We start from the raw sequence: 15,107 nt of genomic DNA, 5'->3' as shown, positions 1-15,107 counted from the left end.
GGACATCTAACAACCCTAGTGTAGGCGCAAGCCACACCAGCAATTTCTGACAGTTTTCCAATTACTGTACAAAAATCTCCTTACTTCAGTCCACTGGTCTCCACCAACATCTTGGAGCAAGACGCACAGGGGATCCGATTTTGAGCCAACATCTTTATCAAGCAGATTGTCACAGGATATGGACAGTTCCACCTTGGTCACACAGTGAGCCATCTGTAAACAGATTTAAAAGGAAAAGGTGATTACTCGTTAAACAATATTTTCAAGGTTATGCACATAGAAGAAGATGAATCTTCAGAACACCCAGTTTGCACTTAACAGTCTTACTCGATCATGGGTAGCTTCTAAAGATTGTCATTCAGGTCTTAATATAGAAGTGAAACAACATGACTTCAATATTTGGCCAAATACTACCCAATTATCATGTTGTTAGAGCTGCTTCACTCAGGGAAAACAGTTCAACTTAAAAATATAAATTAGCATGCAGCTACAATAGCCATACACAACAAATGTATATTTTGCTGCATAAAGTGCAGTGTAACATGCAAGAGGTCTAATGCCAAATTTGATCATTTGCATTTTTCCTTCATAGTAATTTGTACATGTAACTGTCCCTTAAGTATGAAACAAGAAAACCCAAGGTATTTTAAACAAAAAACAAAAAACTACGCTAAACTGACAAAACCTCTGATCATATATTTTACTAATCTTCTTAGTATAAATATTTCAAAATACCAGATGCAAATGTCTGTGACTACAGCAGCATTCCTGTTTTACAACATCAAGTGGAGATGCCAGTTCACATAAATGTCACTGTTCCAATCACAATTCTCCAAATACTTATACTGACTGCAAAGAGACTCCCAAAATCTACTCAGTCTCTGGGCCTGAGCAGATGGGCAGGGGAAAAGCAGCTCGAGCCTGCTTTTTCCAAAAGCGGATCAAAACTCGGCTGCCTGCACAACCAAAGTGGGCCACATACCCACAGGTAGACCACAAAGTATAGTGTCAAGCCACACTGGCAGGCAATTTTTTTGGTTGCCTCCTCACCATGCATGTGCACCATCACACAAACGCACTGCCTGCGACCTTCAAGTGCTTCCCACATCCACCCAGATGCCATCCCACTGCATGGCCGCCCCTTTGACCCACACAGTTGCACATGTGATGCTCTGCTGATACAGGGCATTGGTGCATCAGTGTGTGAGTGATACACTGGCAAAGCACAATCATGGAGGGCCTTCATACATGTCCCTTTCACCCCATGCCCCCCTGTAGGACTGTCTGGTTTATGTACATTGTAATTACATCAATTGGTGTTGTCACACTTTCATTTTTTTGCTTTGCCACAGCACCATACTAGTGCGGGGCTGTTTATATGCAAGTACGAAGATGCGCATTTTCCAAGCTAAACCAGAACATCTAGCTTCTTTTTGCTCTGGTTTTTAGTCCTGGAACACAGCTTCATTTCACTTTCCACCCGCTTTGGAGAAGTGTGTCATATAAATGCCCCACCATCATATAAAAGCCCTGTCTGTTTCACCCCTGTCACAAGAATTGTATACTCCCACCCTCAGATATTCAAAACACTAACAATGCACCAAATTTTGAAGACAAATGTCTGCTTTGAATACACCAGGACACATGAACTTAAAAATAAGTAAGCCAAGATCAAACATGACGAGGGAGAAGAAGAACTCAAGAGGATTGAGGATATTCAAGAAATGGAACAGAAAACCCACTGGCTTCTATACTTCCAATTAAATGAAAGATTCAAATCAGACAGAAACAACAAGGAATATATAGAAAATAGAATGAAACAGACAAAATACTATTGGGAGACAAACCAAAACAAACATTTACATTATATAAAATACTTCTCAAAAGTAAATTAGAACAGGATTTGACAAAGGAACATATACTCAAATGGGCAAAGGACATCGAAAAGGAGATACACTTAGATAAATGGTCACAAGTACAAAAACATGCATATTAATTCCACCAGAAATCAGAACATCAGGGAGAATTTTTACAAAATGGAGGTTAGATGGCACCAAACACTGGCCAAATTAGCAAAAATATATGAAGAACCCCGACCTACATGTTGGAAATGTAAAAAAAAAAAAAAATTAAAAAATTATAGTTTCTTGGTTTCATATGTGGTGGACATGCCCAGTAGTTGAGCAATTCTGGAGAGATCTAAATAACACAATACAAAAAAAAAATCTTAATATTAAATTATGAATTTACTCCTGCGATGTACCTACTTAACATGACTGACACAATCCATGTAAAAGAAAGAAACAAATATTTAAGAATTATCCTATACAGTGGACCCTTTGTTATATTCAGGGGATCCGTTCCGGACCCTCCTCCCCTGCGTAAAGTGAATTCCATGCATGCTCAAGCCCCATTTAGATGAATGGGGCTCGCTCCCATGTGTGGCGCAGCAAGTGTGCCACAAGCATATGCATCATTCATCTAAATAGGGCTTCCCGTCCATGTGACCTCAAGTCCACGTATGGGAAGCCCATGTATGGGTCAGGCTGACTGTACATGGTTTCCACAGCTAGACTTCTGCTGGCGCAGAAATTGAAAACAACAGAAGTACCAACCATTGAAGAATGGATGGTCAAGATGATGGAAGCCATAGAAATGGACAAACTGACAAGAACAATAAAAGCAAATTCCTCAGAATTTCAAAGACACAGATGGTAAATTTTTACAGATTAAACTCCTGGAATTATGAGAATTACTTAATAAAGTCTGAATAACAATGTTAGTTTTTGTTGGTTCTTAGCATAAAATAATTTCTTAAGATAAAGACAGTTAACATAAAAAAATTTTTGAAAAGCTGTAAGACTGGAAGTGATACAAAGTGGTTAATATTAAATTTACAGTTTATCTCACTTGAATACTATAAAGGAATGACAAAGCTAAGTTTTATTTGATTTAGAATAAATTTCAAAATTTATAAGGGAATTAATGGGAGGGTGGGAAGGGGGTGAAATTACGTAGCTGTCTTTGTAAATTGTAATTTGTATCTGTATTTGTAAAATAAAAAAGTAAGTAAACCAGCACATGAAATATTGGTTTGAGAATGAGTTAACTACAGCAAACCAGTTTTGCAACTACAGTATATGCAAAAAGTAAGCACTACACAGAAACTTTAGAGTGCACATAAAGTGTGGTTATATAGTGAATATTTAAGATGGGGTGCTGAAAAGTTATCAGCCCAGCTCATTTCCCAAAATCTGAGCCTAATATTTGTCACTGTGGCTTAAGAGAGTGTTCTTTTGTATTATAAACTGCCAATTTGAAGGATTCTAGCTCTAATTTCTGATCTGTTTCAGATCACTGACAGAACCATGTCAACAAGTAAAGAATTTTCAATCGCTGAACTCCAGGATATCTTGAAGTTCCTGTTCCAGTTCTTGCAAAAACAAACACCAAAGGAAATCCACAAGTATATGTTGCAAACATTCAGTAAGAAATGTCTGTTAATTGTGAATAAGTGGTGCACCGATTTTCAGCCTAGAGATTTTGAGACCAAAGATGCATCAAGGTCTGGGAGCCTATCAATTGCCAACTCTTGAAATTGCTGAGTATGTTCATGACCTACTTTGGCAGATCGGCAAATCTCAGCTAAAACAACTGCTGAGACACTAGAGATATCCTGGGAATGCATTGGGTTTATAATTCATGATCTATTAGCTATGCAGAAGCTGTCAGCCAAATAGTACAGAAATGTTTGAAAGGTGACCAGAAATGAAATGGAGTGAATACCTCCAAGTCGAGTTTGCAGCATTTTGAGCAGTTTAGTGACAATTTATTGGAACAACTCACCACTGTTGAAATATGGTTACACTACTAAGATCTGCAGACCAAACAACAGTCCTTTGCAGTGGCAGCACTAGAGTTATTGCCCTGACCAACAAGGGCCTGGAACACACAGGCCACATGATCTAGGGGTGAGACAGATGGCTGGGAAGGAGAGGCCTCTGATCCCTTCTAAACTTTAAAACTAGTTTGAAAAGAAGGTTTTTTTTAATGATTCAGAGGTGATAGCAGCAGCAGCAGCAGAACAGTATTCCAGTGACCAAATATGATGATTTTAAAAAAAAATGGAAAGGTTGAAGAGATTTGGGAAACTTGAGACACAATGTGCCAAGTGCATCAAACTTCAGGGTGAATATGTGGAATAGCAGGTAGGTTTCATGGCTTTAGGGCCCAGAACACACAGGCCAAAAGAAATGGCTTCCGGCCACTTTGAGGGTGTGGAAATTGCTTTGATGCCATGCTCAGGTCCAAAGGACCAGATCAAAAACAAGCCATTTTAATCTGGCTCCTGCAGCATATGGCTTGGACTGCAGTGGCAGCCTGCTTTGGGAGTGGGCCATGTGGTCACCGTGGTCCCGGCTTGATAGCAGCTGAAGCGATCAGAGGCCTCTCCTTCCCAGCCATCTGCTTCACCCTAGGCCATGTGGCCCATGTGTTCCGAGGCCAATAACTTTTCAGCACCTCCTCTTATTAAATAAAAAATATTTTGCATGACCAAATCTTTTGCCAAGTTCAATTTAATTAATGCTGCTAAAGTAGCATGTCTTTGTTTTTTAACAAGGAAAAGAATGTACAAATTATGCATAACTGTGACCCAAAACATTCTAACCTAACATTTGAAATCACTTGATAAACATTTCCAGTAAACTGATATTCTGAATGCACAAAATTGAAATGTTTCAAAAGCTAGTATTCCTCAATTCCTCTCTTTAAATTGTAAGGCCTAATTCGGCAGCAGACAGTGCAAAAATAACTGCAAAGTACTGTAATTGAAATCAGATATCATTTTAGCAGTCCTCAGAACAATGCCAATGACCTCCTGTTTTTAACATAATCTTCTTTAATACAGTGATTCATTTCGACAGACCTGTATTTGTCTTAAGCAATTAAACACCCTACTGAGTCAGAGATGAGGTGGACACATAATCCCAAGAAGAACAGTCAGTTTGAACATCAGCCAGTTTACATAACAGAGTCTGAATGAACATGTTGGCAACAATTTGTACTAACATAATTTGAGGAAAACTCTATTATGAAACATGAAATAGCTGGAAATCCACTATGACAGTGACATAGAACAAATAATCACCAGACACTGAAATTCTACTAAGAAAAATAATGAAACCTACAGCCGAAGTATTGGTGTTCTGGATTCATATAGTCATGAATTAATCTCTTAGCCAGAGCTTCTTGACCTTCACTACACTGTCAATGGTGTCAGATCACAGTCATGGTAGAGGCCACGGCAGGACTCCCTTTTACGCAACTCCTCTCCTCCCCAAAACTGCCTTGATGCATTTTAGAGACTTTAAAAGACTGTTGGGTAAAGTGCCCCTCATGACTACTTTTGCAGCCTGTCCAGCACTGCCAGGTTCTTTTTACTGGAAAAATAGGATTTTCCCACATATTCAGATTTAGGGGTGCAGTCTCCCAAAATCCTGAATCCAAAATCCTCAAGCTTTTTAAAATAAAAACCAAACAGAAAGTGGAATTTCAACCAATTTTACAGTCAGCCCTCTGTAGCATTCAACCATCCATGGGTTGAAAATATTTAAAATATATATAAATTCCAAAAAGCAAACTTGATTTTGCCATTTTACATAAGGGAAATGATTTTACTACCCCATTGTATTTAATGTGACTTGAGCAACCACAGATTTTGGTATTCATGGAGGGGTGTAGAACCAAACCACAGAGGCTACCAAGGATCCACTACATTTTAAAAAAACTTTTGGTTTGGAGTGGTGTACCCCTGTACCCCTCTAGGTTCAGTGATTTTGGAAGTTGTTTTGCAGCTGTTTTTTTACACATTTTTTAGCTGGATTGGATCCCTGGGGGCAAAATTTGCCCCCCCAAATTGTAAGTAGCCCCACTTTCCTGTAGACCTAGTAGGACCATGTCCTACTGTTTCTTAGATCTACAGACCCCAACACTAGCTCCTAGCTTTGGTCCTGTCACTTTTTCTCCATTATAGCCTTTTCTCATTGTTTACTAGGTTCCTGTTTAGCAGTCCACTGCAAAGTTTGTTTTAGGACTTTTGGATTTTATCATTTGTTCAGCTGCCTTATGGACTCCTTTTTTTCATCCCATTGTCTACTCCACATCCATTCTCCTGGGATTATAGGTCCAAAACACATTGCCGAAATAATCTAATTTGAGACCACTTTAACGGCCCTGGCTCAATGCTAGGGAATTCTGGAAACTGTGAGACATTTAGCCCTCTGTCAGAGTGCTCTGGTGCTACAATAATGCAATTCCCAGAATTTCCTAGCACAGAGCCAAGCCAGTTAATTCAGTCTCAGACTGGATTATTTCAGCAGTATGTTTTGGACCATAGTTCCTCGGTTTACATACTTTGTAAGCCTAGTTTAAGGCCATTCCATATCCTCAGAATGGCTCACCAATGTAAATTTCCTCTTTTAATTTGTAAAAAAAGTTCCCTTTGGAGAACCTTTAGAGAAGGTTTACTGTCAGCATTTCACTGTAATGGCTTTCTTTTCTGATAGGCTGCAACATCCATGAAGTTTTTGTGCCATACCAACTCTCCTTACAGCAATCAGAGGTTTAAAATTGGTAGAAAAGTTCCCCAGTTTGTGGCATACACATAACCTATACAGAGCCCACAAGCCTACAGTAAGATATGAGTGTGCATATTCTGTAAAATAAAATTAAATGGTCCTTTTATTCACTGTGACCCAAATCTCTTCTTTGATAGACATGTGTTTCTAATTCTATACACCCATGCTGTTACAATTATATTTAAGATACTTTGCTTACAGACCATCACATTAAGATATGCATCTTCCCCATTTCCAGCTCCATATAGCTCGGTTCTTATATTGTCATTTTAATAATTTTTAACTGGGTACATGTAAGTGGTAAAAACTATCACAAAATATTTCCTAGTGCAATCAAAGTTGCTAGAAATTGAAGCATAAGAAACATTCAAGGTAACATAAATAGGAAAAATTCTTGCTAGCTACACTGTGGGATTTCTAGGGCTACCTTCTGTGTGCAAATTGCATCCCTAGATTAAGGGGTAAGTGAATGGCTTGTTCTACTGGCTAGCAGCTCTTTGATGCCAACCAATCCTACATGGCAGCTAGCTGTCCCTAAAGTATTATTCTTCAAAAATTACAAAGCTGACATGAGTCTGTCAAATAGCTCACCCAGGATATATCTTGGTCTTCTTTTAAAACATCTTCTTTTCTGTTCATGTGAAATCAGAACCATGAAGCCTACTTGTCTAATCCTTACCACCTGCATTTGGTTAGGTTACACAGATAAAGGCTTTTTAAAGCTCCTGCCTGTATTAAGCATTTCACTGGCTTCTCAGAACAGACTTTCCAGGTTGTCTTAACCTGCCAAAGGATGGGCCTACTGTGTGACAGCACATGAAATTAGCTGCATGACATTAGCTGCCTCTTAATGAGTACAGTATAAGAACCCTGAAAACACCTGTGGTGTTGGTGAACCCTTATGCTTAAATTGGAGTATCTCAGAGGTGTTGCCTTTTAATCTGTACTAGTATCACTTTATAAGAGCAGCATAACTCACAGTTTCTGCCGACCATTCTGAAAGGGATGGTTAGGGTTGAGTGTTTTATTAAAACCGTCAAGCATTTATAATCTGATATCACATCCCAGGCATTCTCAATCATTCGGACTCAATTCTTAACCCTACACTCCTTGTTATTAAAGAAGCCTCATAGGCCTCCCTCCAAATAAATGCTTTTGAAAATCCTTTTATAAATCTCTCATAGCTTATGACCCTTCCTGTGAAAAGCATAGAATAGGAGAAATCCAGCAACGCTGGAACTTTAGATACAGAAATTAGAGGAACACTTACAGACTGTGCATGAGTTTGTACATAAAAGCTTCTTTGGTGTCCATACCAGGAAAGGAATTAAGACAGGACAATAAATCTTTTGCCCTTTATCAACCATGAGCTGATAAACACCCAGAACAATTTACCAGAACTTGTTGCAAAACTGGCAACAGAGTGGAATTCTATCAATTCTGGCTTCTAGCTAATGGAATAAACACTCTGCAGAATAGTCAGAGAAAAACAAAAGAGTATGCTGACCCAGACTCTGAGCTCTACTGATACAAATCCCAGAACAATCTCTATAATTCAGCATCACATAATAGCACTCCTACAAAGTTGCATGATGGCTATGAAGCCACTATCCTGCAGGATGTTTAGCCAGTATGATGTTTTGTCTTGCAGCTAGCATGGCCAATGATCAGTGAGTTGTATTTCAAAATATCTGGAGAACACCAGATTGCAGAAGACTGGAATAAGGAGTTCCAGGACATAACAGATTAGAACACTGCTGACAAATCATGATGTACCCTTGTTGTATAAATCCACATGTCTGTCTCTACTCAGATTCTATCATGATTTCTGGCAAGGATATGTTGTATGCCTCCTAGTGGGACAAACTGAATGAAGGGTGTTTTATTCATATTTGTTCTCATCAGTGAAACTTTTGGAAAATTTCTGTCACCCTCTTCATGGGAGACAACTGTCTAGCCTCTAACAGTGTCAAAAAGCCATTTAACTTAAAAAGGAAGGGGGATACCCATAGAACACAAGCAAGGCTGCATACTGTTACCTTATTTATTCAACCTATATACATAAAATATCAGGATTGGAGGAAGGCACATTAACAACCTAAGTTATGCAGACAACATAATACTACTAGCATAAAACAACAAGGACCTAGACAATTACCGAAAAGGGTTAAAGAGGAAAGCACCAAGGTAAGCTTAATGCTGAACATTAAGGAAACAAAAATAATGACTATGGATGATCTACAAGAATTCATCCTAGATAACGAGAAAACGAATGTCAAAGTATTCCCATAGCTTGGATCATATACTGGCCAAAACAAAGACCGCAGTCAAGAAATCAAAAGGCCAGGACTGGGAAGGGCAGTGATGAAAAAACTAGACAAGATCCTAAAGTTAAAAGATAAAACTCTGAACACTGAAGTGAGGAAAGTCCAAGTCATTGTATTCCCCATCATCATGTCTGGATGTGAGAGCTAGTCAGTGAAGAAACTGTTAGAAAAATAATCAACTCATTTGAGATGTAGTGCTGGAAAAGAGTGCTGAGGATATCATGGATGGCCAAGAAGACCAAACAAATGGGTTCCAGAACAAATCAAGCCTGAACTGTCCCTGGAAGCCAAGATGATGAAACTGAGGCTACTGTACTTTGGCCACATCATGAGAAGGCATGATTCATTAGAAAAGACAATGATGCTGGGAAAAGTAAAGGGCAGTAGAAGGAGAAGAAAACTCCAGGCCAGATGATTAGAGTCAATCACGGAGGCCAAGGACCTGAGCAGTTGAAGACAGGAGATCTTGGAGATGTCTCATCCACAGGATTTACCATGGGGAGGCTGACCCAATGTCAGTCAATGACAAACTATTTGTAGCAAACCATTTTCACATTCATTATAGCATGTATTGAAATCTAGGGGGGGGTGTATACAGACAGATTGTAACTCTCAGCTATCTACTTTTCTCAAGTTTATTTTATTTATTTATGTGTGTGTGTGTGTGTATACACACACACATAAATAAAATAAACTGGAGAAAAGGCGATAGCTGAGAGTTACTATCTGTCACCTGCTTTCTCATCTCTGTGTAGTCCACAAAAACATATGGTAGGAATTTATTTTCCCCAATTATTGTCAAAGTTGCTACTGAATTCCTTTCTTTTTCTCACTGACTGTTAGAGCAATTGCTGCTATATCCATTCAATTTTAAATTAACACTGTCTTTGACAAAAAGAACACATATGTTCAATTTAATGACTGAAGTTTTCTGCAGACCTCAGATATATTCTTACACTGGACAAAACAATAATTTGGAAATGTGTATTATGATCTAACACAAGAGGCAATATATTCCTACTTAGTATTCTATTATTTTTAACAATAGAATAAACAGAATTCTCTTCCTTCGTTCATGGAAGGGAAACTTTAATTCTTTAATCACAATACACCATTCTAATGATAAATGAGTGGGCAAACCTGTCAGTTCAGAACTCAAGGCTGAAATTCAAGGATAATACTGTACTAGCACAAAGTCTGTTGGTACTGAAACAGCTTCCTTAAGCTAAATTCTACAAAGCCAACCTCAAAGCACTGACAGGTCTAGAAAAATACGTATTTCTTACAGAAGACATATATGACAAAAAAGATACCAGGATCACCCACGAAATTTGCATCAATGAGCTATATTTCTGTTGCTGTAAGACAATTTGGGAGAAAGCCTTGGAATTTTAGTATTCTGAGGTCCATTGTTTTCAGCATATCTTCTCCGCTCTCACAAATAATCCTCTTACCCAACAGCACAATTCCAGGCGAAGAACTTTAATATATTTAAAGTAGTGTTCAATAACTGCTTCTTGATACAGCTTTTCTAATAAGTTTGTCCTCTCAAAAATAGACACCTAGAAATGGGAGCTTTCTGGTTAATTCTAAATTGATTATTGAAAGATGAGGAATGACTCCAACTACATCATTTCTGAAAATCTGCACTGTTGCAAGGGGCAGAGATATTAAAGTAAGGACTACTTTGCCAGCTTTGACATTTTCAGATATCTACTACTCTTTTTCTTAAGAATTCAAGTAAAGAGATTTTACATTTCTCAACCAGTTCTACCTAAACGTCATGATGGCATGGATTATTTGGAGATGAAGATGCACTGCTCTTTCAAAAACGGATATTCTTACTTGTTACATAGATTGAATCAAAAGGACAAGTGTGTATCAGTTCATTAAACACATTTTTTCTTCTTGTTAAAACTGTATATATACCAGAAACAGCATCTCACATCCCTTCTGAAATGCAGATAAAAGTGTTTATATGGGAAGCGAATTGGAAAACTAGGTGACAAACATACAGTGGTGAAGGCTAATTTTTATGCCTGAACAAGAGCTGGCTATAGCATAGCCAGACTTACACTCCTGTCTGCTGCTTTCTATTCGCTGTTATTTCTGCCTGTTCCTTATCCAATAAGACTACCCATAACCATTTCAAAATATGAATACTCCAGTAGTGCATGTGAGACTGCTACACACATTCCTTGAACCTGAATAGCAACACCAACATCAGTTGCAAAAATATTTCAAGTGGGAAAAAATCCTAAAATTACCATTTAATCTTCATATAGCATGAATTGACTCAGATTACCTTTCTGGGCATAAGTGTATCTGCAAGACCAGGACTGCTCATACTCAAATTTACATCTAAAACATGTGTACGCTGGCTTAAGGACTACCTCTCTAAGCAAAATAATCTACACTATGGACTTGTTTGGTAATTGAGACCCAAAAAACCCTCAGAAAGATACATAATTTGCAGAGACCTATTTGATGGGTACATGGAGTAGGGTTCCCCTGTTGTTGTTGTGTGTCTTCAAATCATTTCTTATTTATGGTAACCCAAAGAGAACCTATCACAGGGTTTTCTGGGAAGATTTGTTCGGGAAGGGGGATTGCCTTTCCATTTCTCTAAGGCTGAGAGAGTGTGCCTTGCTAAGGCCACCCACTGTGTTTCCATAGCCAAGGAGGGATCTGAACCCTGGTCTCCAGAATCAAAGTATAACATTCAAACTACCATACCATTCTGGCTCTCAGATTTTCTCTATCACCCCCAAAACACAAAATTACAATAGCTTTCAGAAACGAGTTGAAATGCCTTCAATTCAGCTTTGCAAATAGTTGTAGTATTTTTCTGTTGTTTATTGCTTGTTTGTATGGTTTTTTCCTGGCCCCTTTGCATTTGTTGAACATTGCCTAGGCCTGAATTAGGTTTTTCATTCAAGCCCTCGACTTTGTGATAAGGATGCCTCTATATAGGTATAACCTAAGGCCTGATACAGACAGGCCAAATAAAGCTGCTTCGAGTCATTTTGGAGGTATGCTGTTTAAGTGATACATGTGTTCTAAGAGTCCAGAAGCTGCACCAAAGCCACACTCCAATCCTAAGGAGTGGAGTGCAGCTTTGGTGCAGCTTCCAGACTCTTAAGACACATGCATCATTGAAACACACCTCCAAAGTGACTTGAAGCAGCTTTACTTTGGCCTGTCTGTATAGGGCCTTAGTTAATACAATAAATGTGTTGCTCAGCATTACTGTTAACAGAAAATTTGGGACCAGAGGGAGAAATAACATGGAAACAATGGGCATAGGTTTCTATACCACAAAAAAGAAGAGCAACTAAAAAAAGAAGAGCAACTATTTATCCAAAACGTTATGCGTATATGAAATGAAAGAACTAGGTCAGGTGAGCCTTGCAGAACTAAATAAAAACATTTTAAAACTTCTAGAAGCCACTTGGAATGTTTCATCCAAAATGAATCCATAGATGTATAGTTTTTTTTTTCTTTCAACAGCCTCCACTTTTCTTATAATCTCCATTTAGGTGGCCAAAGAGCTATGCTTCTTTAACATGCTAGCAGTAGCTGGTGAGGCAGGCTTATGTTTTCCTATTCATGCATGCTCAGTAAGGGATGCTTTTACCATGCCTGTTTTAGGAGGCTCAAACAACTGTAGCAGGATTGGCTAGAAGATAATCCCATTTTTTCCAGCTGAAGCTTTACTACATTTACTGAAGGCTATGCTGCTGCAACCTGACACCAGAAGCCTGCATTTCTTCAGCCTTCTTTCACCATTCTCCAAATGTTGATACTTGCTTTTAAAAACTATCCAGCTAGTCAGAGGACAAGGATTTGTTAAGTGAGGTATGCCTATCCTTAGCAATCTGAATAGCTAAATCTGCTGTTTTTCAAGTTTACCTTTTGGAAATGAAAGTACACATTCTTCTCTGGCAAATTTCTCAATATGACTAATTACTACAACCTGTGCATTTTTTTTCCATTGATGGAATTATGTTTTCTTCAAATATATGATATTCATGCCCTTTTTAGAAGGCCTTCAGTTCTGGTGCCTATTTTAGAATGCTTTTGTTTTCATTTACAATTCTCAGAGGGCATAAGGCTTTGAATAGTTTGGTTACATATAGATTCCATAATCCACATTGTATTGATTACTTCCTATTCTTCTCTATTGGATAGGTTACCATTACTTTTGACCAGAAAGTAATTATTGCTCAGAAATGATGAGCTGACATTTTAGAAATGATATGAAATCACTTCTCAGTCAATTTATAACTAAAAACTGAGCATTTAAAATAATTTTCTCAACAAACTGTCCCACCACCCTCAGAGGTACATCTGGTGGGAACACAGGAGAGGGCCTTCTGGGGGGATGCTCCCAGGCTCTGGAACTCCATTCCTAAGATTAGACTGATGTGCTCCATACTATCCTTTTGTAGCAGATGAAGAGCTTTTTGGTTTTGGCAGGCTTTTGTCAGCTGATTTCCCAAGTAGAGCAACCTTTCAGAATGGGCTGTACTGTTTTGTTTGTAATAGTCATGTTTTAACCTTTGTATATGATATTGCTCGTAGTAATACTATTGCTGCTATGGTTGGCCCTTGATATCTGCTGGGGTTTGGTTCCAGGACCCCTACTTGGATACTCAAGTCCCATTATATATACAGTAATGGGGCAGTAATATGTTGTCCCTTACATAAAAAGACAAAGATTTGATTTTTGGAATGTATTTATTTTTGAAGATTTTCAAACCATGGATGGCTGAATCTGTGGATGGAAAATCTGTTGATACAGAGGGCAAACCGTATTATTATTATTACCATTACTATTATCCTAATGTGTTTTAAGCTCAGAAAGCTGTCTTGAATCCCAGACTTGGAAAAAGGCAAGATAAAAATAGTAGCAATGGCGTCTAAGGCTTTCATACCCAGCATCCATAGTGTTTTGTGGGCTTTTTTGGGCTATGTGGCCATGTTTTAGAAGAGTTTATTCCTGACATTTCGCCAGCATCTGTGGCTGGCATCTTCTCTGAATGCTGGCAAAACGTCAGGAATAAACTCTTCTAGAACATGGCAAGATTGACCAAAAAAACCCCCCAAAAAACTATAGTAGCAATGGCCTTCATTATTTTACTTCTCTTGGATCCAAATTTAGCATGCCATTTTAGATAAACTCATTCATCATACTCCTACCTCATTTGGGGCCTGTCCTTACATTGTGTTATACCCATTTTCTACACAGAGGTCCAAAACACACTGCAGAAATAATCCTGTTTGAGACCACTTTAACTGCCCTGGCTCAATGCTAGGAAATTTTGAGAACTATAGTTTTATGAGACATTTAGCCTTCTCTGTGAGAAAGCTCTGGTGCAACAATAAATTACAATTCCCAGGATTCGCTAGCACTGAGCCAGGACAGTTAAAGCAGTCTCAGACTGGATTATTTCTGCAAGTATGTTTTGGACTACGGAAAGAAGTAGTAACTAGAGTGACAAATAATGTTTAAATACCATGAAACTAACCAAATGCATGAACTAATGACAAAAAATACTGTACTCATAGATCAGCGGAACAGTGAGAATGTTCAAAGATCAATATATGTAAAGGGAAGCTCACTTGATGTTTCACTTTGTAAATTATTTTACAAACGTTTTGAGATTTGTATTCTACACTCACACAAATTCCCAGAGTGACTATATGACAGAATATGAGTGGCTGCATTGCTTGATCAATACACAATGCTGTGAATTTATTCAACTTCTGTCCTAAACATTAAGGGGGCTAATTTTGGTTAAACATTGAACAGACATACAATTGTTGGCTTCTTTAGACATGGCATAACGAGGCAATGAGGTGATCAACTGTAGCCCCATCAAATATTTATATGTACAGTATAGTATAGCCAAATCCTATGAAGTTTTCATCTTCAGTATGCTTACATCCATTCAATATTTAAAGTTCTTTTTATTATACTAAAAGCTGAATGTTAGCACTTCAGGTTAGGATCCTAGATGAAGCAACTCTCATTTCATCCCCTTCCCTTTGCCAAAACAATTTCTAAATCCACAAATTATTTTTCCAGCATTCCAAAATGCTACTGACAGGACCATTCAGAATTTTTACTTCTTTTAAA

At 38.2% G+C, this 15,107-nt stretch overlaps 1 protein-coding gene across 5 annotated transcripts in view; it reads right to left on the bottom strand.

Annotated features, from left to right (window-relative positions):
- CPNE1 (copine 1) overlaps positions 1-15,107 on the bottom strand; it is a 66,556-nt gene that overhangs the window by 26,745 nt on the left and 24,704 nt on the right. For all 5 annotated transcript variants that reach the window (XR_016280396.1, XM_089514196.1, XM_089514197.1 and 2 more), the window contains exon 2: positions 85-213. Coding sequence is in view for 4 of the 5 variants with exons in the window: in XM_089514196.1 (XP_089370322.1) it covers positions 85-213 (129 nt within the window). In the remaining variant the exon portion in view is untranslated. The remainder of the gene's footprint in view (positions 1-84; positions 214-15,107) is intronic.

This window comes from Sceloporus occidentalis, unplaced genomic scaffold (assembly GCF_023333645.1).
Source record: "Sceloporus occidentalis isolate IW3139 unplaced genomic scaffold, rSceOcc1.0.p SCAF_3, whole genome shotgun sequence".
Lineage (NCBI taxonomy): Eukaryota > Metazoa > Chordata > Lepidosauria > Squamata > Phrynosomatidae > Sceloporus > Sceloporus occidentalis.
The sequence above is the reverse complement of the archived record's forward strand: the minus strand, read 5'-3'. Positions and strand labels throughout refer to the sequence as shown.